The following is a 25,275-nucleotide window of genomic DNA, read 5'->3' as shown; positions in this document are numbered from 1 at the left end:
AAGCAGGAATATCCCCAACTAAATCATCCCAACCAAGGCTTTGTCTAGAGGGTCTTAAAAGCTTCAAATGATGGAGAGTCCACAACCTTTCTGGGTAACCTGTTCCAGTGTTTTACTACCCTCCTAATGAGAACGGTTTTCCTAATATCTAACCTGAACGTCCCTTGCTGCAACTTGAGCCCATTGCTCCTTGTTCTGTTGTCTGCCACCACAGAACAATCTAGCTCCATTCTCTTTGGAACCCCCCTTTCAGGTAGTTGAAGGCTGCTATTAAATCCTCTCCCAATCTTCTCTAGACTAAATAAACCCAGTTCCCTCAGCCTCTCCTCAGGTCTTTTTCTGCCTAGCCAGTCAGTCCTAGTCTGTACTGGTGCATGGGATTCTCACTGGGTGTCTTAGTTTCCAGATTGATTTCAAGATTTTTGGGGGTTTTTTTTTTAATGAGTCATGTATTTAAAGGTACATCTACATGTCACTGTGTAGCTAGCTCTGATTATCTCTTCACAGCACTGTATTATGCCATGTAGACGAACCCCAAAGACCACCCCCCTCACCAGACAATACTATTGTATACTATCTGTCTTCAGCAGAGGTATGTGAGCTGAAGTCCCTACATCAATGATTTACAAGTAAATATAAATCATTGCATATACAACAATGATGATCTGCAGCTTTTATTTCAAAGGGCAGCACTTTTGCAGTCAGCTGGAGCTCATCAACCTTCCCACACAGCTAATTGGAGAAATAGTTAGTGCCTTTTCAAATAAAAGTTGCACTAAACAGGTGGAGCATCTCAAGCAGTCCTATACTGTTGTCGGCTTTGGCTCTACAATACCCCTTCTTACTTCAAAAACCCTCATCTTTACAGTGGGGAAGGAATCTAACCCTGCAAAGTATCTGGATTCCACTGTAATAGTATCTAAATAGATGCCCGACATTGTAAAAAAAGATGCTGTACATCATAAAAACAAATCGGTTGCAAGCAACAGTTATTCTAAAATCCAGTAAAATGTGATTAGTATAACTTTTGGATTTTCCTCATAGATTACTAAACTTCTTAGCTTTTTCTCATTTACTGAAATACAGTACAGGCATTTCAAGATACCTGTGAAATACCCTTTTTTTTTTCCTTTTCACAGCTTTCATTGTTAATGATGCGAGGGAAGGCTTTAACAGCAGAATATAATCAATGGCAGAAACAAACTCCTGAAAGTAAGGATTTTCATTAAAATTGTCTTCTGTAGACTTTAATGTAAAAAGTTTATGTGATTATACTTTCTATTTACAAAGCACATTTCATCCAAGAAACTCAGTTTATGAATATGTACAATGTTTTTGTTTTATGAATCATCACACCTAAGCACTTAACAGAAATTAAAATGAACTGCTACTAATTATGGTGCCTCTGTGCTATATTCCTTGTAGCATCCCTATCCCAAATAATTATTCCATCACTGTTCTTCAAGTTTCTCTTGAAAATGTATTTCTCCCCCCAAAAGTCTTTGTATTCCAATTATTCCAAATTGTTTATTAGAGTGATAAGAGGAAGTATGTTTTTATTACTGAACATACATGACTCCTTCAATTCTTCAAGATACTATCTTCTGTCTAACACCTTCAGCAACATTTGGTTCAAACTGAATAATATTTAGTTTGCTTTGATCCCAGGCTCTAATTTGGCCAAACAGAAAAATCCAGAGTGCACTATCTGTTTGACAAGATGATACCTGATGGTACTGAAACCCAAACTGGTAATAATATCAGATAGAACAAATTAAATAAATCGTATCTCTTTTTGGTTAAAATTATTTTAGAACTTTTCTACATGGGGAAAATACACTGGCATTATAGTCATGTATCTATCTGTACATGCTTGTACCAGGAGTTTCTCTTTTTCTAGTTTAGTTTATATTGCTTCCAAAGTGATTGAAGCACAATGCAAACTCAAAATGATGACTTTAAACACTTTCAAGTGCCTGCTGTAAACTCTTAGTTATTCAAAAGGAAGTGGACTTCTTAATAAGAGATGCCACACAGCTTTACTATAGATATTGCTGTTTTTCACCATATAATGCTAGAATAAATTTTGAAAAGGAAGTTTTCTCAAAGTCTGCTAGGCAGAAATCAAGGCAGTGTGTCACCTTATATCAGGGATGAGCAATTATTTTGGCTGGAGGGCCACTTAATGAGTTTTGGTGAGCTGTCAAGGGATGCAAGGGTACCCCCTGCCCCTTGTCAGGTGCCCCACCCTCTGGTTGCCATCTTGGGACTGAAGTCCCATTCTCTAACCCCTGACCTTTGACACTGGAAAGTCCCTTCCCTTGCCCTTGGAAGTACTCCTTTTGGGAAGGGAGATTGCCATCTTGGAACCAGAAAATAAACAAATTATATACTAAAAAATCAAACATCCACAATAACATATTATAATTTTATTTAATTTAAAAATATATATTTTTGTCCTGATTTGTGTGTGTTTGTGCTGTGTATATAGAAGTGATTTTGTAATAGCTCAAAATGAAGTCTTATACTTGTATATTGTAGGGGGGGGGCGGAGGGTTGTGGGAGGGTATGAATGGATGGGTATGGGATTTGTGGCGGGGTGTGGTTATGGGGTTTGTGTGGATGTGTTTGTATGTGGAGTATGGGAGTTTTGGTATGTGGGAGGCTGTGGGGTGTGTGGAGGGGGAGGGTGGCTGGGTGTGTTTGTGGGGGTGGTGTATGTGTGTGGTGGGGGGGTGTGCGTAACAGGGAGCGGGGCTCTCCCCAGTCATGCAGGTGTGTGTATGAGAAGGATGTATGTGGGGATGGGTCTGGGTGGGTGTGGTGTTTGTGGGGTGTGTGATTGTGTGTGGGGAAGGGTGTGGTTGTGGGTTTTGTGGGAGGAGGGTTTGTGGGTAGGGTGCAGTGTGCATGGGAACCCCCATGTGCACCCCTCTGAGCTGGTCAGCACCCGCCCCTGTGCTGCAACAGCCCAGAGCCTGTGTGCCCTGTGGTGCATCCAGGCCACTGCCAACAGCCCCAGCCTACCCCACGCCCGTTCCGGACTCACCTCTGCCGGTGTGGGATCAGCTGGAACTCACAGGCATAGCCTGAAAACAGGCCACCCCACACCTGCCCTGCTGCAGTCCTGCTGCGTGCCCAGGGAGCAGCAGGGCGCACTTTTGTTGGACAGTGCCTGGGCCAGTTGGGACCAAGAGACCTGCTGTGGGCTGGACAAAGCCATTCCATGGGCCATATTTTGCGCGCCTCTAACTAGACTAACCCATTCAGAAAGGCATAAATTTTCATAGGGTACAACCTACATCTGATGAAGTAGGCTGTAGCCCATGAAAGCTTATGTCTCTCTGAATGAGTTAGTCCATAAGGATACCTTTACACATACCCGACGCTTGCTCTGACTCATTGTAATTAGAATGTATCAGAGCAGACTCAGTTAATTAAGTCTGCTGGAGTGTGCTAATTAGCATGCTCCATTTTGAAGTGCTGGGATGCTGAATATTCATGACACCTAATTAGCTCACTTCACCAGCCTTGGTGTCATTTGTATTCGGTGTCCTGGCACTTAAACTAAAGTTTGTTTAATGAACTGTAGTTAAAGCACCTCTGCCACCATTTTGAAGCGCAGGACACTGAATACATGAGACACTGCAGGCACTTTAATTAAAGTGGCACCCAAGAAATGCTCTAATTAAAGTGCCCTCTCCCTCCCCCACCCTACCCCCGGGGCTTGTGTAAAGACCCTAAGGTGCTACACTTTCCTGCCTTCTGCCTGACTTCATCCTAATATGGCTAACTACCTGTCTCTACTAAGAGTTTACTGTGAGGCGCAGGGTAGCTTTGATTCATTTCTAAAGATATTACTTTTATTTCTTAAAAAACCTATGAATTACCATATTGGAGCAGATCAATAGTTTGTCGAAGAGTCTGTCCTTCACAGAAGTCGGTTTCAAATGTTTCAGAGTTGTGTGTAGACAACCTTCAACAAATTGAATCAGATTGTGCAGTACAATCCTGTAGGGGAAATTTTCTTGTTGACTGTTCTTGGTGATCAGTCTGTGTCTTGTAGCATAAAAATTGAAAGCACTTGCAGTTTTTATCTTGGCTTAAATAACTGCATATGTTAGTTCATGTTACTAAAAATATGTAATCATTTCACACTCTAATCTGTTTGTTTTACAAAAAAATCTTGGGGCATGAAATATTTTTACTGGCCTGCTGAGCTGCTTGGCTCAGAATGTTCTAATTTGCTCCCAAATTATTAGATTTATTATTAGAAATATCAATTTTATAGTTTAGAGATTGTGTATGTAATATAAATAACATATTGCAGTCTAGGGTCTGCCTTGTTACTTGGCATTCTCTTTTTCAGCCACTTTGTCAGAGGAAAGGAAGTAGGGCTTATCTCCAACCTCACAAAATTATAGGCTACTTTACTTTCATCCTGTGCTCATCCAGGTAGGGCACTCTCCATGTACCTACCCCTCAGTTTAAGTGAGAGCACCTGCCTGATCCATGGAAAGTGTTGATTGAGTGATACTAAATATTGGGGTATGAAGATTAAGCTGTTTCCCACAGTTTCCTATTGAGGATAAAAGCTTGTGTGTCTTGTACTCTGTTTTATATTTTTAGCAGTGACCAGTACAGTTATAATAAGAGGTCCGTCAGTATTTTCATTATGAACCTCATTTTCAGAGGCTATAACTGGGCAGCTCCAAATTTTATTGGGCATGGTTTTGGCACAGAGGGTTGACTCCACAATACAGGTTTGATTTATTTTTGCAAAACTTAATTTTACTCATTTGTTCTTCCTGGATTTCTGATACTCTTTTTATATAGCTCCACATTTGCTTAATCAGCTAAATTAAAACTTTTTAGCAAGCAGTTCTCTCTTAAAATCAATTTTTTTCTCTCTTTAAAATAAGGAAATGAGAGCAAGCATGTTTTTAAGTTTATAAAATGGCTGTAGTCTCAATATAATACTTTTTTTTGTCTGCATAGTATAAATATTGTGCCAGATTCCCATGATTTCAATATAAGTTTCTGTATAAAAGCTTGCATGGTAATGGTTCTTTACATTGCTAACATCTGGTAGTATTTTGCTTAGTAATCTTGCTACATGTTAGCCTGCCATTCTGCTTGTGACCTCCAGACTTGGTTTTTTCCATTCTTATCTAGGAATTAAACCACACAACAAGAAAAAAAAGTTCCAATTGGTAGAAAATACAGTAGCCAGTGTATTTGGTAATAAAGATTGCCACAGATGCATTGCCCAAGTAATCTCTGTTCTGCACTGGCTCCCCTCTAAATTGAGCCTGATTGAAGGTCTTTGTCTCGATGTTAAGAGTCCTCCATGGGACTGATTTTTAGTTCCTGGAGAGATTCACCTTTCCTCTATAGTTATGATTCTCACAATTCATAATTCAGGAGAGTAACTTAACTAGACAGACTATTGAATTCTCTCTTGAGGAAAACAGATTCTTTTGGGGATATTGAGAAGGCATTCTGATACTATAGTGATAAGAGCTCTACATACTTAAAAATGTTTAAACTTGTTGGAAATAGTAGAAAACAAGCATTTGGAGTAAACTAAAATAGTGGGAATTGATATTGCAAAATAAAAAGGACTTCAAATCATCATAAAGGGTAGAACATTGTTTTTTCTATTCTTTAAATATGCCAGTGCATGAAACTACTGAAAGTGAAGAACAAAACATTAATTAATTTGATTTCGAATGTGAGACATGTTAGTGGCATCATCACAGAAATGTGCTGTATTTAATTGAATACAAGATAAGATTTTTTTCTCCAATCAGCATAGAGGGAAAATCCCCTCATCTTACATTTTCCTACAAGGAAACTCATTAAATACATTGTCTATCATTAATTTGCTGCCAAAAGCAGCATGAAAACCAACTATGAAGATGACTAAATGAAGCCAACAGTGAGCGTGACTATAAAACACAGAACCCATATTGGGTAAACAGACTGATGGGAACCCTTTTTCCTTTGGCCCTTAAAAAATGGACAGGTGGTTCCTCCACAGGGAAACTGGCACCAGTCCTGGAGGTATTGAATACTAGGCTGGAACCAGGAGGGCCAGAGCCAGCCCTGACACCCTTTCCTTGGTGCCAAAAAATGGTATATTTTATCTACGACAAGGATAGGTTAATATAACCTACCTGAATAAGATATATGATAGTGTCCATTGCACATGGTCTCCCTTGGAACTGACTCTTTTTCAAGTCATAGTGAGCTAGTACATTGAATACTTTTTGACTTCCTCTTCACTCCCACAGCAAGCTGTGCCTTTTTTCCCCATTTCCAATGATTCCTTTTTCTTCAGCAGACTTAAGCGTCTGGCAAGCATCACCAAACAGGGCCCTAATCAGTTCAGTCAGAATCCCTCTGTTGCCTCCTCTCTCAGCCTGTTGCATATGATGAGCGTGGCCCTGCCCTTCATAAGGTGGAGCTAGACCAAGATGCCTTGTGCCTCATCTGCATATAAATTTTTGGAGGATCCCTGGACTTATAACAAGAACATGCAGTTCCAGTCATAAGTGGGGAGCTAATTAGCAGGTGGATCCTTTGTGGGAAGTTCTCTAGATTATACACATGTACTGGGTGCATCTACACATGCCGCTATGGTGCCATTGTTACTGCACTTTTATACCTACTTATATATAGTAGGTACACGCACCCGCTGAACAGTGCTGAGCTGTGGGGTCATGATGGTTTGAAATGCTGTTGACTCTGCTGGGTCCCAGTCCAAAAAACTATACGGTAAATCATGAGCCTTTTGGCTTTGGCTCAATATCATGCATAGTTTGTATTATATATAAGTAGGTATAAAAGTGCTGCTTCAAATTGAGTTTGTGGAGTACCTGTGCTAAAACATTCAGCAGTTTCAAAAAAGGTGAAATTAATTAATTCTGGATGAACTAAATACATGGGTACTATATGAAAATTACTACAGCTATGTGTGTTTCAAGGTCAGTTTTCAGATTTGCTCCTCAATTCCACCTGCTCATGGAGGGCAGGGTCTGGCAGTAGAAGAAGGTGGGGGTAGGTACAGGGCAAGGGGGCTACCTGATTTCCCCCCCCCGATTTCTTTTCCCTGTTGTAGCAGCGGTAGGGCAACAAATTTAAGACTCCAACAATTAGATTCTGTATCTGGAAAATTATAACACATTTATAAATTGTCCATATATATAATCTAATTATTGGGGAGGTTGTCTTGTATTCAAGTAAATAGGGTAGTTGTGATAACATTACAGTTGTTATAAAAGGCCTCAAATGGCCCTTCAATACCAGCTTAATTCAGAAGCATTCTGCTTATTTTTGTTTTTTTAGGATTTTGCTTTTATATTTCAAGAACCATTTTTTTAATTGTCCTATGTTTTACTTGAACATATTCTGATGCAGAAGTTTTGTATATTTTAGTATTTCAACACGCTCATCACTGAAACTCATATTTCAGTTTTTTCATGAAGGCTTAACCCACTTTTTAAAATTCTGTTGTATAATCATCCTGCTGATAAACAACATTTACTTTTGCAATTTTATCAAACCCATGTGGAATAGCCAGTATTATTTTTGGAAGACAAGTAATGCTTTCTTGAAAGAGCTACATTTTCCCCTTTTGATAAAGAGAAAGCTTTGTCACAGGAGTTGCTTATGTTAGGATGGCAGCTATGAGGACCAAGCTGACAAAAAGCTTTTGTGATACTAAGAGTTGAAGCTGGTAAATTAGCTTTCATCTCCCTTTTTAAATAAGAAGTTGCATAGGCTTTAGTTTTTCAAAAAAACATATTTTATAAACATGCATGAAGAGGAGGGAAGATCATGACACATTTTGTTAATTTTTACAATTTGATAGGGTTTATAACATTTGTCAAACATCTTGGAAGTTTAGAAGTGTTGAAACTTAATCTCTTTGTATTTGCACCTTTTAAAAAGGTGTTGTTGTTCCACAACAACAGTCATCTCTCTTCAGATGTAACATATTTATTTTTTCAAATTAGGTTAATTTGTCTCGTCTTTCTCTTGAGCAAACTGAAGCTTTTGACTTCTTGTAGAGTGAAGGTTAAATATAAATATAGCAAAACATAATCTAGAAGTGTGCAGATGGTTTTGGAATTCATATTTTAAATGACTTGAAGATCTGTTAATTGAATTGTTGTTCAATGGTGGCCTTCCCAAATTCTTTTAATTTCCTCAATTTTTCTCATTCTTAAGAAGGCTGAAAACCTTTAGAAATGTGCCTAGCATCATCCCATCTCCCTATGTAATTTGATTTGAAAACATTTTCAAAATTTTTGCTTGTAGGCTGGATTATCTTTTGTCATCCTGTGTCATCAATAAGTTTCAATAACATTGGAATTCAGTATATAATATTGTAAAATAAGAGTGTAGCTTGGACTGTGGAGGAAATCAATATTAGAACAATACTGGCTTTTTCAGTCCAGATTAGACATTTGATAAAGTCAGCCATATTGCAATTCAACCAGGTTCATTTACTGTCTCCCTTGTGATGATGCTTATATTATGTCTCCCCAGAAAGGTAGATTTTCATATTTTGCTAAATTTAGGATATACCTGCATTGCAGTATTTGTTGCCAGGAAAAAGATTAGTTTAGGCCAGAAGCACTAAAGCTAGTGTGATAATGCCTTGGCCAAATTACGTGATGAAAACAGGAGAAACTTGATTTAGATAGAGCACCATGTTAACATACCCCTACTACATTTTTATAACTAGCTCAGTTATCTCTACCCAACATTGTGTTTTGCAGCACAAATAAATACTTAAAATTGTTAGAAATTGTTTATACTGAAATATAAGGAGAATGAATCTGTTGTATTTTTCAGTAATCTCCACCAATCCAGATGTTTTGGTAGAATTAGGAAAAGAAGAGGTAAGTCTCTTTGTTTATTATGTGGTAGTAAATTCTTATATAAGTAAGTTTTCCTTAGGCCGCTCTTCCGATCTAATGGGAAACTTCCCCCTCCCTCCAAATTGAGTGCTTCTTAGTGCACTAACAGTATTTAAGAGGCAAGAATTTTTGCAGGTGATAACTTTTACTGGAGCAGTTCTGTAAGTAGGAGAGATTGTGGCAAGCATTTGCGTACAAGGTCGTCCCTGGACTATCAGAGCTATAACATTACTCCACGCTATCAATATTAATTTGTTTTTTTTAATGAACTGTGTTGCAATTACTGATTTTTTTTTTTTTTTTATTATAATACATACATTTTAAAGATAACTTATATGAAAGGCATCATAAATACTTAAGCTATCAAATAACTTAAGTTGTATGTGTTATACAGGGTAGCCAGTGATCTTGCTTCTAGAGTTCTATGGAAACAATTTATGCATATACTCTATTTGAGTTCTTCCAGACTTGGGAGAGAGGGCAAATCAAGAATGTGTTAGTGGTAGTATTTCAGTATGTTGGTATGCAGTCTAGCTGGGAATATTCTTGTGGGCATAACATTGAAATTAATAGTCATACTTAGGCAAATAAATGAAGACACATTTAGATTATGGGTTTTGTTTAAAAATAACCAAAGCTTCACCTACCTTTTTGGTTTGGCTACCTCCCAAGAACTTTCTTCCATGCAGTATCAATCAAGTTGGGAAACAAATTGCAGTACAAGAGCTTTTTAAGACGATGATTGGCTATGGTACTTTCCTTTGAGTATATATCCTTTCTACTGCGTGTTTGGCTTAATATTACAATTTGTGGCTACTTTTGCTGAGGGTTCCAAAATTTCTTGAATTTTGAGTGTATATAAAACCCTTCGGCTGCTGGGAAATACTTTCTATAGTTATATTTGTATTGAGCTACACGTTTATAATTTTATGAGGAGATGCCAAAGACACCTAAAGCATAGGATATAATGGAGAACCTCTAACTTTTAAAAGCACTACATCATTCTTATTAGTCTTCAGCAGAATGTGCATTAATACAGGCCTGAGTTCAGTGATGTGCCTGTATGTTCTTCATATGAAGAGTGAACAGCCCTCAGCTGTTGCCTGAATGTGGTACTAAAATTTATTTACTGAGAAATACTCTGAAATGAACCATGCTGCAGTGTCTTATTACTTTTTTTTTTGTTCCCCTCTGAAAGGTAGGTATACCCTATTCACTATCACTTAGTAATCAGTGTTTCTTTAAGATTACCTTACTTTAGACAACCATTAATTTTTCTCAGAACTGATGTTTTCTTAACATGCTATTAGGTCATTTTTGTTACCTATTTGTCAGTGAAGATATTTTTGGTGTCTGAAATATGTCAACATGTAAGACTAATAGCTAAAACAAATCAAACTTCTCCAAACTGTACACTTCAGTTTCTTTTTCATGTAGTTGCAGAAAGTAAACCATGATCTTGAAATGGTGCTGCCTATATTTAAAGCTAGGAACAAAAAGCTGAAAGACGACCTAAAAAGGTATGTAGTGAGTTGGGCTTATGAATACCATACAATCCTGAAAACAAATCAAATAAGTATCCTAGGATTTTTGGTTGTTCTTAAAAATTCTAATGATCTCTTGTTCCCTCTATCATTTCTCTATTTTATGTTTAAAGAGAACAGCAGTGGCTTGAGGAGCAGCAGCAACTGGTAGAAGCTCTTAGAGTAATAGAAGAAGAAATGAAAAATCAAGTGGTGCAGTTTTCTGAAAAACGGTATTTATAGTATATTTTTGCAAAAAGAATTACAATATTAGTATGATAAACAGTCAGATTAAAAAAATAAAAGATCCAAAATACAACCAGTAATAAATGACTCATTTATAGTAAATATGTTACAATCAGCCTTCACACTGTGTGATTGAGTTTATCAATGCCATTATTACTATAGCAATGATACCATGTAATTTAATTATGTGACATATCAGTCAAACTTTACTTTTACTTTGGACTCTAGGGCATTTCAAGAATTGAAAATTAAAATGCTGAAAATTAAAGAATACAAGGAAGAACTCTTGAGTGCTCTGGGAGAGTTCCTAGAAGAACATTTCCCCCTCCCAGAGGAAGATGGAAGTGCTCAAAAGAAGAAGGTAAGAATATTTTTTTTTTAATGATCAAATCAAGTGGTTGAACTTTTATTTAACTTGACTTTACGTATGTTAAGATTCAGGGGTAGAAAGTTGAATCTCTGTTAGTCGTATTTTGGAATAACTGAGCTTCATCTAGTTAGTTTTTAATCTGATTATTTAATTAGTATCTTTCAAAGCTGATTATCTGGTTTGCTTATATTGGTTGTATTGTATAGTATGGTACAAGTTCAACAGAACAAGATCTGAACTAGCCCAACCTGCTCCCATGTGGATACTTATGCATATGTCTTTTGTAAAATAAGATTGTTTCTAAGGACCTTTTGTTGTCCTCACTGTGCTGTAAGTTGTGCCAAATTTAGAAATGCTGAGGGGTACTCTGAAAATTGTTCCAGGTTTCTTGCTGGCTTAGGCAGGTGGATTCATATTTTCTTTGGCAAAGCAAATTTTAATTGTCTAACAATGTTTTGGGAACAATAATAAGTGCAAGTGCTTGTAATTATAGTGTAGTTTAGAATGTTAACCATCAGTTGCCTGTTCAGGCAGACTGGGCCAAAAGTAATCTTTAACCTTTAGGCTAGAGATAGACATTTAAAAAGCCTGAGTCTGAATTGATTTAGTCTTTGTAGGTTAGTCTAACCTGCATAGATAGAACTGCTTTGCAAGTGGATAGACATTCACTTTTGATTCAGGAAATGCAGGCACATGGCTGCAGTGGCTCATGTTAGAAGCTGGGGTGATGCTAGAGCGAGCCCTCCCACCCAGTCTACAGTGCTGAGTTGAAGGGGTGGAGAATGTGGCCGGTGCCAGCAGGGCACTATGATTAGGGAGGGGTTTAAACCCTCACTGGGGTCTGCACAGTCCCCAGCTGGGGCCTGGAGAGGGAGGGGGAAACAGCCTTTGCCAGGCTTTTCCCCTCCTTGCAGCTCAAGGGGTGGGGAATGTTGCTAGGCCCCGGCCCCGGCCCCAGCTAGCACTTTGAGGCAAAAGTCGGGGAGGGAGGACCTGCTTGTGTGGACTGTATGCATCTATATTATCCTGCTAGTTAGTGCTTCATATTTGCCTGAATCTCAAGCTGACAGCACTGACAGGTCCCATTAATTGCAAACCAGGTCTTTTCTCACACCTCTCTGTACCCTGTTGAACACAGACAGATTGCAGGCAAGGGAAGCTGCACTCTAACAAGGCTCAGTAATTAATGCATAGAAGCAATCACCAGCATTAATTGCTGCACAGTGAAACTTAATTCAATATAAATGTTTCAGGGTGTGAGATGCCTCTGGCTTTGAAGGAGGCCAGCAGGGAGTTTGTGAGAATACAAAGCTTATCAGTCCATCAGAAAACACTTGAGCAGCGAGTAGTGATGGGGGATGGGGCAGGGGGAAGCCTGGCACATGCTGCTATGCCCCTGCCAGGCAGACCCTGGCTGGAGCTCTGGCTAGGAAGGAGGGGGCAAGGCTTAAACCAGGAAAGGGTCTGCGACAGGAGTTCCATAAACTAGTTTGACCCAGGAGTACCTTAAACCAGTTTCACCTATTTTGAAACTGCTTTATATGCATTGAACTTATGTTTTGTTACAGGTTCAAGCCAGTTTCTGATCACCTGAATTTGTTTATGTGTAACTTCTATCCCTAGCCTTAGGGACAATAGGCTGTCAATGAGTTTTACACAGAAAACTCAAAGTTCATAGCAAAAGCAAAAACTGGACTGTTACTGTGTAAAAGATTTAGTTTAGAAAAGCTACAAAATAAACAAAAGAAAAGAAAAAGGGCTAATTGGACTATCAGACATGCTTAGGGCTAAGGAGGCTCCTGGGTCATGAAGTCTAGTTCTCTGCTATTATTAGCAATGAAGCCTCTTCATAAATTGGTTGAACTCTATCTTAAAACTAATTGGTCTTCTTGCCACCATAACTTTTATAGTCAGGCTGCTCTAGAATCTCACTCTTCTGATACTTAGAAACCTCATAATTTCTAACCTAGAGTTATTCTTGGCTGGTTTATATCCATTTGTTCTTTTGCCAACATTGTCCTTTAAATAGTTTCTCTCCCTGTCCCTCTCTTCCCTTTTACATATTTATACGTAGAAACCATATCCCCTATCAGTGTTCATTTTGTTAACTAAGAAAGTTTGGTGCATTTAGCTTTTCTTTTGAAAGCAAGGCTTTCCACTGCCCTCATCATTCTAGTAGTCCTTCTCTGCACTTGCTCCATTTTGATTTTTTTCTTTTACACATGGGTGATCAGCATTATGCTTGGTTTTCCAGGTGAGCTCTTGCCTGTTCCTTGTACAATGGCAGTAATACTTCCCTATCCCTGTTGCAAATACCTTAATAGGTACATTGTAGCAGTGTGTTTGGCATTACACAGCCATATCACAGTTCATAGTCATTTTTTGATCAGCCAGTACACCCAGGTCATTCTCCCCTTCTGTCATTTCTAACTGATGAGCTGTAGCTTGTAGCAGAAATTCTTGTTGTTAATTCTGATGGGCATGACCTTACACTTGTATTTTACATTTCAGTCTGTCTTTATTACTTCCATTCTCTACTGGGGAGCCATTCATGGGAGGGGGGACAAACAAGGGCTGTGTGACCCAGCCCTCGATCACCCTGAGGCCATCTGGCCTGCCACCACTGTTGCGTCTCTGCCACAGCATATGGCTGGCTGACCTGTGGCCACTTACTCCACTAACACTGCAGTAGCCACTGCTGCCCTGTGCTTTAGGCCAGATCTGGCCCACAAGGAGCTCTGTGTTCTGGACTTGTCCTGAAACTCAAGATGAGTTTGACATTTCTGTTCTAAGTCATTCTGTTCTTCTGATATTTCTGTCCTCCTCAATATTGGCAGCACTTCCTGATTCTGTTAACCCAGAATGTCTGCTTTTTGTGCAAGGTCACTAAATGAGAATATTAAATATGATTGGTCCCAGGACTGATCCTTAAGAAATTCTACTCGTAATCTTCTTCAAGTTCAATACTTCCTGCTTCAGTGCAACTCCAATTACTTGTTACTTCCTACCGTACCACTCTTTTTCTGATCCTTAGCTCCTTCAGTTTAAGTAATTTCTCAGAAGGCACCATATCAGATACTCTACGGAAATCCAGATAGGAGAGCTTTGTTGCATTTCTTTGCTGCAGAAAATTGTTATCCTCTCACAGATAAATATTAAGTAGACATGCTGCATTTTTCCTTTTTTGTATCCTTATTCTTTTCCAATTTTATTCTAATGCCTATTGAAATATTGAGATCAAGCTAATAGGTGTATAGTTGCTGCATTCTCCTTCTTGTCCTCCTTAAATATAGATATACTGCTATACATTTTCTAATGTCTTATGATAGGGTACCAGCCCCAGCTTGACACATTTATTAAAATTGCTTGCAACCAGGCCTGTGACTTTGTGTCAGCTTCTTTAGAATTCTGGAATAGGGATTATCTAGTCCCCCAGTGGGGCTCAGTAAGCAATTGGAATGTTGTTTCCACTTCAGTTCCATTAACTTAATATTCCATTATAGTCCATTATAAATACTTTCTTTGCCTACAATGTTCTACATTAATGGTATCCAAACTTCTAGACCTGTGGGCTGGGTAAGTGGTGTAGAGTTGTGTGCAGGTTGGATCTGTTCTGTGGCCCTGGCCTGATATGTGTGAGGCTGGGGCCTGATCTGGCACAACGTATGGTCCCAGCCTCATGTACCCAATCCGATTCTGTGCCAGATTGTGCCTGCAGCCTTGGCCGCACACACACAAGCACATTATCTGGTCTGCAGGGCTTGGAAATTTGGCAGGAGTAGAGTGTAGTGGCAGTGTTAATTGCCACTGCTCCTCTGGTGCCAAATTTCCAGAGCCATGAGCCCCACAGGCCAGATGACATGACTCCACAGCGTGGATGTGGCCTGCAGGCCAGAGGTTGAGCATCACTGTTCTACATCATCAACCTTATTGAAAACAAAAACTGAGGCAAAGCATTCATTTAGTTTTGGGGCCATATCTTTAAGGCTAGGGACAGAAGTTATAAATAAACCAGTGTAAGTGATAAGAAACTGGTTCCAGTCTATAACACAACAAAAGTTCAGTGCACATAAATCTCTTTCAAAATGGCTGAAACCAGTTCAAGATAAACCTGGATGGATGTAGTATCATACTTAACTGATTTAGGTTAAATCCATTTATTGAACTTCTGTCCAAGATCCCCTCCAGATTCAAATTAACTCACAGTTCCCCAGGATGCTTTGCATCTCCCCCACAGACCCCCCCACTCACAGGGTGGGCAGGCTAGCTGGTCCAAACTGTCTGCTCCAGCCAAGCAGGGTGGCATGCTTTAGCACCCCCAGCTTCTGGCCTGGGCTATTGCAGGCATGTGGCTGCATTTCCAGTATCAAAAGTAAATAAATGACTGTTCACTTGCTTATCAGTTCAATCTACACAGCTTAGAATAACCTGTGAAGATTGAATCAATTCAGCCTTGGGCTTCTTGACAATCTGTACTTATTGTCCACCCCATCCTCCCTTCATAGCAACCCCACTACTTTTTTCCTTATTCTTTTTCATATTCATTTTGCTTTTTGTTTTAATTTCCTTGGCAAGATTTGGTTCCGCTGGACTATTCATAATTTTCACTTTATCCCTACGTGTTCTGACTTTTAAGACCCAAGAAGAGTCTCCATGTACAAGACATAGATGAGCTAGGTTTGGGTGGTGCAGATCTTATCTTTCATCACAGGAAAGTGGAGCAGGATTCTGTAATAAAAGTAGTGTGTCCTCAGATAGAGTTAAATTTCAGAAGTGTTCCTATCAATCACGGTGAAGGAGACAGAATTGGGCCCCCATATGAACTTTTATATATCATATTTTTCTCTCCTTACTGCAAATAAACTACTGTAAAACAATGCTAGCCAGCCCATAACTTGTATAATTGGCTGAAATTCAAAATAATGGTCTTAAGGATCACTGTAATAATATTAATCCTAAATTTTTGATGACCTGCGGAGGTCCCTTCTGATCCAAACATCTATGAATCTATGAAATTCAAATGATGTTTTAGTAGAAAAATATATATTTTTTAAATGTATGATGGTAAATTAACTCTGTTTCTTAAACTGAGGCCACAAACTTGTAGGATCTTCCTGGTGTCCCCTACCTGCCCCACAGCCTCTTCCCCCACCACCAAACCGGTTACAGGGAGGGAAGCTGGCACTGCATTTTGAGTAATAATCCAAGAGCAAGACGACTGACAGCTTAGCAACAGTGTAACGAGGCGTGAGGCTGGGGTGGAGGGGTGGCGGAGCCCTAAGAGCGACCGCCGGGGAACCCTGGGCCATGGGCACGCACGACAACCGACCCCAAACACTGGTAACATCAAGTCATGGCAGGCGGGAACGGGGTCAAGGAGTTGGGCAGAGAACATCTGCTCGGCTGAAGGCGGGAACGCTGGGAAGGGACAACACCAATCACCTGGGGAAGAGCGGCCCAAGAACAGCTAGTCGCGTCCTGGTGGCAACACCACACAACAGGAGTTGCTGTGGTGGCAGGTCCAGGCAAGGGTTTGTATTTAATTACTTGTTTATTTATCATGTGTTCTCATCAGTCTCATTTGTAGAATTAATACTTTTTACTTATTAAGGTTCATTAATAAAGATGTATATTTTTAATAAACCATGAACCAGTTATTTATTAATGTAATATTTAATACTATTTATTATTTAATCATAAGCTATTTAGATTTTTTTATTTTCTAATGATCTCATGCCTTAGTGTAATTTGTGTAATTAGTGTAAATGTGTAACTTCTGTAATGTGGTATGAATAAACAAATTTGAAATAAAGTGACTAATCCTTGATCATTGAATTTTTTGTATTGATAGGTTTTTCTTCTCAATTTTCTGGCTAGATTTAAACATTTTATCTTTTTTGTAGAGTCTAGCTAAAGAACCAACAACGAAGCTGATAACTTTACATGAAATTTTAGAGGTAAGATATTTTAAATGGGATACTTTTTCTTTCAGTGCTCAACTCTAGTTTATGGGATATAAATAAAATAAATAGAGATATGTGGAAATATAGTTAAAATAACTAAAATAAAAGAATAAATATTCATTACAAATTGTCTTATTGGGTTTGCATTTTTATCCCCGTAAGAACCCAAAATTATTTGTCAGAAATTGCTTTATTCTTTCAGGAATAGGTTTTCCTGCAGTTTGAGCTGGAAAATTATTGACTCTCAACTGCTTTTTATACTATTTTTTAAGTCAGTTTTTTTTTAATTGAAGCTACTGACAAATATTTAAAGTGCGATGGAATCTGATTCATAATCTCAACAATCACACCTCCTGTCATGCCACATGTGCGTGGCGGGAGGCACAATTGTGGGATTGGGGATCCCAATTGCACCTTGTTGCTGGTGCCTGGGGAGGCCAGGATCATAATTATCTACAAATTAGCATGCTCCATAATTATGATCCTAGGCCCCCCCTGCACCAGCATGTAACAAGTCAGGTGTCAGGTGCCCTGTGCGCTTGTGGTTAGGCGTGCCAGTCAGTTGACTGGTGTTCCCATCCTTGGGTGCACCGGGCATCCAGCTTGTTACTTTCTGTGATCAGCTGAATGGTGCTCCCACCAACAGGAGTGCACTGGAGCCTTGAAGCACTCCAGTGTGCTCCCAAGCCTGGTGCTCCAGGTGGCCAGTCCTAGGAGCATGCTGGCCACATGTTCAATTTAAGGCATGATGGGGACCAGCCACAAAATTATTACACATAGAGCGTCTGTACACATGCTGCGAGGGGGTGGACTTTAATTAGAGCAGCCCCAGCGTCATGTGTATTTAGCATCCCACGCTTCAAAATGGCAGCAGGGGCACTTTAGCAGACATCAGTCATGTGTATAGGTGTGCATATTTTGTGTGATAATTTTGTGGCTTATTAACAGTTGTATTGTGCCATAAAGTGGATGAATGTGTGGCTGGGTTACTACTTAAAATGTAAGTAACTGGTTAATTGGTTCTTAAGTGTAACATCTGCCAGGGTCCTTAGTATTGGATAAAAATACCATATTTACTCACATACTTCATGCAACTTTTCCCCTCAAATTTAGCCCTCCAAAATTGGGTTTTGTGTTCTAAATGAGAAAACTGGTTTGCACACCGGCATGGGGCTGTGGTAATGTTGCTCCCTTCCCAACCATATGCTGGAGGGGTGGAGTCCACTCCTCAAACATACACCCTTTTCTTGAGGTTTAGGTTTAACCCTGTCACAGCTGCTGCTGAATTGGCAGTAGTTTTTGGCTGAGCTTCTTGGTGAGCCCTTATTATGACACTGGTAAGCATGTGCTGTGACAGTTTAAGATTCAGGAAAAATCTATTCTTTGTTCTGCTGTCCCAAAATGAGTCTTGTGTCTTATTTGGGGGCATGTGATAGGCGAGTAAATATGATGTTTAAAAGAACGTTTTGATTAAATACCCAGTTTTCATGCATTTGTTTTGTTTGTGCTATTTAAATACAGGAGCTGTGATATACATGCACCAGATTAATTCATTTTTGATATATTTATATAGTAGGTTTGTTTCATTTGGTCTGAGGGAATTGATAGGTCTGTTTGTGTAGTATAGGGATTGGCAAGCTTTTGCTGGTGCAGGCCATCCTTTGCAACCCCAATTCCACAGTAGGCTGCATGTCTGCACCCCAGTGCAGCTAACTGCCTGCACTTCCCCTTACTCATAATCCCCATCCCTTCCACAGTGAGAGCTAGCACAGTTGTGGCAGAGCAGCAGGCTCCTCGATGGAGGGGAGCACTGTGTGGGGTCTGGTGGAACAGTGCAGCTTCATGCCACTGATCTCTCATGTCAGATCAGACCTTCACAAGCCCGATCGGATCTCTGTGTGTGCCAGGTACAGTCTGTGCTACCACTTGGTGTAGTGTATTTCAAAGAGATTGTCAAGGATGCCCAGATGGTTGACTAGGCAATCTTGTTTCTTTGCAAATTATAATAAATTATTATGAAATTGAAATTATGAAAGGGCCTCTTGGCTGCCAGCATCCTCTCTTACTCAAAGCTTTGTATTTGGGATTATGGCTTTTTCCCTTCAAGAAGTTACTGGGATGTGTGGGAGAGGCTATGAAGGAAACCTTAGGGATTAACCACATTCTGGTGTTAAGATGCGGTCACTATGACATTGTTATGGTTTATTTGAATGTGCAGACTGTGAATCTGTACTTATGTCATCAGTTTCAAATTCATATTACCTGCTTCAAGTATCTCGGCATGACTGTTAAAGCCAAATTAGGTAGGATTTGAAAGGAAATTAAAAAATAAAATAGCTAAATGAGTGGCTACTCTCTATGGAAACATAATTTCAAAACATTTAATATCTTAGAGTTGCCCTTCATATTTGTCTGAACAATGTTAAAAGCTCGAAGAGTATCAGAATACCTAAATGAAATCTGTTTCTGTTTGGAAGAACAAACCAGTTCCAGAAATTCAGACTTATTTTTTATTTTAATTATCTTGGCCTAAGCATTGAGTGTCACTTATCTTTGTTTTATGTTTTTGTTGAGCAACTTAGTTCTAGTCTTAGAGCCTGTTAAATTTCAAAACTGTTGTCTTAGATATAGAGAATTGTTTCTTAAAGAGACAAATGCAAAACAAGACAAGTTTTTGTATTTGTGATTGCCAATTTAGGATTTACTATTTGTAGAAATCTAAGACACTCCCATTCATACCATAGTGACAGCTGTTTAATTAAAGTCCCATAAAAATAAGCTTAACTCACAAATACAAGTTAGGCATAAACTGCAGTTCACCGGGAGAGCTATTCTTAATGTAAATGTGCAGTTAAATGCACATTTAAAACATACATTATTTTACCTTGCATTTTAAATGTGTATCTTCAATTATTCCTCCAGCAGAAATATGGACTTTGCTATGTCATGTGCCTTTAAATTCCCTTGCAGTTTTCTTTCACAGGCTTCAGTAATTTTTCTTATGCTGCTTCCTATATTCTAGGTATTTTTTTAATAAAGAATATAACTTTTGTTCTTCAAATCACTTTGGTAATGATTCTCATTTCAGTCTGATTAAAATTTTTTATAAAATAAGTTTATAATCAACTTGATGCTTTTAGAAAAATGTAGACATGAAAAATTAACATTAAAAACAAGAGAAATAGAGAGCCAGGCATAGGTGACATGTGGGGAGGTACAGAGAGGGGCATGTGTGGCCCCCCTGATTTCTGCATCAGTGGTGGGGCATGGGGCTTCAGCCTAGCCAGAGCCAGGGCCCAGCAGCAGTGAGGCTCTGGCTCTAGCTAGGCTGTAGCAGTAGTGGCACAGAGTTGTACACACACACCCTGCCCCCTCCACTGTTAATACTTACATGTCGTCTGTGGAGCCAGTGATTTATAAAGATTTAATGGAGTTGTGCAAAAGTCTCACACAGAAACAGTTGATGAAAGAATACAGATTAATATGATGACAGATGAGAAAAAAACAGGGTAGATGACTAGATGTAGTAATATATTGGCAGATAGGCTGAACAAATCTGGAGTTTTGAAACAAGGCAGTCACCTTTGATCTGAATGCTGGAACCAGTTACGGTGTTTGGAGATAGGCATTATGATCATTTTCTTTGAACCAGTGACAAAGCAAGTAGAAGCATTCTGTATATGCTAAAAGTCTTGAGAACCTAGGATTTATGGAAGACAAAGACTGGAGTTGCAATTGCTGAATTGGGACTTAGGTTTACATTAGGTCAGTGCAGTGGTGTTCATGGGCAGTACTGTGCTTACTGTCACCTTCACAAAACGTATGCCACATATGGAATAGGAAGCATATATCAAGGCAGATGTTGGGTGTACAGGCAATGGAATCCAATGCTATATTTACCCAAGTCCAAGACGACCCTGAATTTTTGATGACCTCCTGATAATTAGATTCTGTATGTGGAAAATGTTATACTTGATCCCTCCTCTTCCCCTCCCGGCAACTGGTTACCTCTGCTAGCAGGTTCTGCCTACAATGAAGCCTGTGGCCTGGCCCTATAGCAGCAGTGTGGAGCTTGCTCTGCTCCTACAGGGCTGGATTGCAGTTGTGCTCAGAGCCATCCCTAGGGGTGTGTGGGGCCCGAGGTATATCAGCCTGCACGGGGCCTGGGGGGCAGGTTGGCGAGCAGCATAGGCAGAGGAAGAAAAAAAAAAAATTGGGGGCACCGAACGTGCATATGCACATGCACCGCCCCCCCCCCCCGGAAAAGTCTGCAGGGGGAGGTAAAATGGCCACGGGGGGAGTGGCGTTACCCAGCACTACGCCATGCCGGCCCTGGCTGCCTCCTGGCCCTGGCCACAGCAGTCCCAGCCCTGGCCAGCTCCTGGCCCTGGCTGCACACCACCCAGGGGTGGGGCCTGGAGCTGGGGGCTGGAGCAGGGCCAGCCTTGGCTGCACTGCCGGGCTCCTTGCCTCTACACCTCCATCCTGCCACTGCTTCAAAAGCAGCAGGCGCTGCCTTGTGCATCCCACTGCTGGGTGGGCCGGGCAGCAAGGCACATTGCATCGTGCCACACCGCTTTCAAAGGAGCGGTGGCAAGGCATGGAGCAGCTCACAGCTGCAACCCACTTGCCCTTTGCAAAGATCAAGGTGCCACATGCCCCCCTGCCCCCTTGGCTGCCCAGCACCATGCCTCTGGAGGGGCCGCTGGGCTCTGATTGTCCCACAACCTGGCCTGGCTGGGGCCCAATTCCTCATGACTGGGGCCCTGGCTGGGCTGGTTGTGAGACAATAGGAACCCAATGGCTTGGCCAGGGGTGCGGTGTGGGGGAGCTGGGAGGGGGGTGGAACCCCCACCCCTTGGCTCCCCGCAGTGTGCGCAGCAGTGTGAGCCGCCCACCCACGCCCCTGGAGGAGCCGCCGGGTTCCAACTGTCCCAGAACCTGGTTCAGTCAGGGCCCCACTCATGGGGAATGGGGCCCCAGTTGGGTCTGGTCATGGGACAATCCCCATAGTGCAGCAGGGAGGGGGCAGAAGTGAATAATTCGCCCTTCCCCTACCCCACTCTTCCCTGCACTACAGGGGTATCGATCTGCCACCCCCACCCCCAAGCCCAGGATGATAAAGAAGATTCAGAGAAACTTACCTGCCTGTGTGTGGCTGGTTCAGCTGCAGTGCTGGCTGTGAGTGCAGGGTAGCTGAGTGTGCCTGCCTCTCCCCCCCACTGCAGCACCCCGCGTGCAGCCTAAGGCTATGCCTGCTGCTGCCCTCTATTTGGGGGGGCTGAACACCGTTAGCCCCCCTTCCACTGCCAGCCAAAGCTGGCAGCGCTTGGCGGTGGAGGCGCGTGGTAGGGCCTGTACGGCACTGTTCACAGGGCCAGGGGCGATCACCCTGATTTGTCCCGCCCTAGGGACAGCTCTGGCTGTGCTCTGTGCCCCCGGCTGCTGTGGGGATGGAGCCCGTCAGAACAGAGCATGGCATGGGAGGAGCAGAGGCTGCAAGTGGGGAAATGGAGGGAAGGGGGTGAAGGTCTGAGGCTGTAAAGGGCAAGAAGCAGCATGGGGAGGAGACAGGGGAAAGAGGGGACAAAGGCTCAAAATCACAGGGGAGAGAGGCAGGGGTATAGAGGCTGTATGAGGAGCAACAGTTGTGGTTCCAGTCCCAACCCTGGGGTTAGGGCTAGAGTTGGAGCTGCAGCAGCTGTCTGCCCACCCCACTACCTTGCACTTGATTCCAAGATGAGGAGCTTCTCCTCTGTGTTAAATAGGGGGAAAACCTTGTCTTGGGATCAAGTAACTACAGTACAAAAATTAAGTCAAGGAGAAAGTGTTGTATGTTACTTATGCACAAAAGGAGAGAGGGCTCATGTTTGAGAAATAAATTAAGGAAGTTGAGTAATCCATTTACCAACTTGGTGGTTGACAAGCCAGGAGTGACAGAGCAGAAGCATAAAAGTATTAATATATGATATATAGAAGGAGATAGTTAGCTATGTTAGTTGGAAGTTATGCAAAAGGCAGGGCAGTGTGACATCTTGTAGACTAAGCATGCAGAGAGGACCTTATTACTTTCTGTATAGTACCTCTGCTCTGCAAGTCCACTCTTAGTGCTTGACAAAGCAGGCTGTCTGAATGAGTTAATCTGTAAAATGCCACACTGACCTACTTATTCCTATATGATAAATAATAATGCACTACTTTTCTTAGTTGTGCAATTAGGAGGTAAAGTTAAAAGTAAATAAAAGATGACTGAAGTGGGTTGGAAAGTAGAAAGCCTGAAACGGAACCTTTTCACTGAGAGGGTGATTAGAGAGGTCAGAGGATGGAAGTTTCACTGTGCTGAAATCTGAAAAGTGGTAAGGAACAGAGCTTTTGTTAGCAAGAAGCTGTTGGAATTGCATAAAGTAATAGAATCTTCTGGTTGATGAGTCTGTGTGAGAAAAAGTATTAAAAAAATGTGTCTTTGCCTAATTTGCTCACAATGTTGGAAGCTTACATATTAAATGTATGCTAAAATTAAACTCCGGCATCATCAGGATGTTTTCATTTTAAAAGACATATAGGAAATTGCTTCCTATTGTCTTCATATTGAGCACATTGTATAAATGTACAAAGACCCCGAATCAGCTTTTGATAAGGGGGAAAATTTAAGCAAGGGGCAAGAACCAACTTAATTTTTTATCTTATATTCTTAACTTTGATATTAATGAAAACTAATTGTATATTATTTAGTAAATTTCTCCTGGCAAAAAACCTTGTATTTCTTGGGTAAGCAATTCCTATGATAGCCATATTAATGTTTTTATTGGTTCAAGTAAATGCAAATTAATCTTTTTTTTCCCCTGCATATTCTGAATCTTATTTTCTTGGTCTTCCAGAGTCTTATAAACAAATTGATGAGTGCACCAAATGACCCATATTTAACAATCAATGACACTTTTTGGCCTCCTTATATCGAACTGCTGCTGAGATACGGTATTGCACTGAGACATCCAGATGATCCCAAGAGAATACGCTTAGAAGCTTTTCATCAGTAAATGGACCCTACATCAATATTTTAAAAACAAAAATCGTTGATCCAATACTTAAGCTTAAAAATTCTTTGTTATTTTTATTATAATTTGGGGGCATCAGTAACCTTTTCTGCTTGGACAGAAAACTTAAAAAAAAAATACAAACCCTAACTTTCGTAGGTGCAGATTCTTAAAAGCTTGTGAAATATGAAAAATGACAGAATTCTCTTCATTTTAAGTAATGGCAATCACTCCTGATTTTTAGTGACTTCACAATAATTGCTTCTACAGTAATAAAATAGTGCTTGTATTCTGAAATTTTTTCAGACTGCTTAGTTAAGATTCATATTCAAGTTAAAGGACCATTGTTTGTGGACAAAATGATTAAAGATACTAATTGTCCTTTGATTTTTTTTAAAGTAATGTTTTGCATGAGGCATCTTTATTTTCTTAAATAACCCTCACTCAGAATGCTTCCACTACTTTGCTTTCTTGTATTATTTATGAGGCACTTGTGTAGTGCTAAGGTTTCAAATAACTCAAGGCTGTATGTGGATGTGAAGATTAAAAATTTTAATTGGAAAAATTGGAGAGAAGAGGTTTACATAGCAACATATTTGTACAAAGAAGTTCTTGGGATATCTTGTGAACAATTGCTTGGTTCAAGATGAACATTCTGGAGAATCCACCCAATTTCCATTCTGAAAGAGCTGTAGATAACCAACATAAAACTTTACTCTTATGTATCTCCTGAGACGAACTCCTTCATGCAGTGTACCTCTTTGGTTTAATAAGAGTTACATTTTTTTTTCAGATTTGATTAATCAGGCTTGTAATACTGAATATTGTCTGTACTTTTTTACAGCTTCTAAATTACATCTCGGACACAGTGAATCTGTCAGTTTCTAGACTGTTCCTTTGTGGTCACCAGTAGTCTGTATAATATTTATTCGCATGTACCCCTCATCACAGTAATGTCTGAATACACATATAGAAAGGCTAGGGACAGGCATTACATATAAACCAGTTTAAATGATCAGAAACTGGTTTAAACCTGTAAGAGAACAGATGTTCAGTACACATAAACCAGTTTGAAAATGGCTGAAACTGGTTTGAGATAAACCTGGTTAAATGTAGTATCAGACTTAACTGATTTGGCTCAAACTGGTTTATGCAATGTCTGTCCAAGACCCCTTACTGGTTTAAGTTTAAATCAGAGTCCCCCAGCAT

General features: G+C 40.3%; 1 protein-coding gene across 4 annotated transcripts in view; it reads left to right on the top strand.

Moving 5' to 3' along the window:
* Positions 1 to 24,939, top strand: part of CENPK (centromere protein K) — a 38,154-nt gene extending 13,215 nt beyond the window's left edge. For all 4 annotated transcript variants that reach the window (XM_019532154.1, XM_019532156.1, XM_019532157.1 and 1 more), the window contains 7 exons: positions 1,140 to 1,212; positions 8,866 to 8,912; positions 10,368 to 10,450; positions 10,588 to 10,686; positions 10,928 to 11,060; positions 16,973 to 17,026; positions 23,911 to 24,939. In XM_019532154.1, coding sequence (XP_019387699.1) covers positions 1,140 to 1,212; positions 8,866 to 8,912; positions 10,368 to 10,450; positions 10,588 to 10,686; positions 10,928 to 11,060; positions 16,973 to 17,026; positions 23,911 to 24,069 — 648 coding nt within the window. In that variant the 3' untranslated portion in view covers positions 24,070 to 24,939. The remainder of the gene's footprint in view (positions 1 to 1,139; positions 1,213 to 8,865; positions 8,913 to 10,367; positions 10,451 to 10,587; positions 10,687 to 10,927; positions 11,061 to 16,972; positions 17,027 to 23,910) is intronic.
* The last annotated feature ends 336 nt before the right edge of the window (positions 24,940 to 25,275 follow it).

The sequence above is a fragment of the Crocodylus porosus genome, unplaced genomic scaffold (assembly GCF_001723895.1).
Source record: "Crocodylus porosus isolate Cpor-Errol unplaced genomic scaffold, CroPor_comp1, whole genome shotgun sequence".
Lineage (NCBI taxonomy): Eukaryota > Metazoa > Chordata > Crocodylia > Crocodylidae > Crocodylus > Crocodylus porosus.
This window is presented reverse-complemented; position numbering and strand designations above follow the sequence as displayed.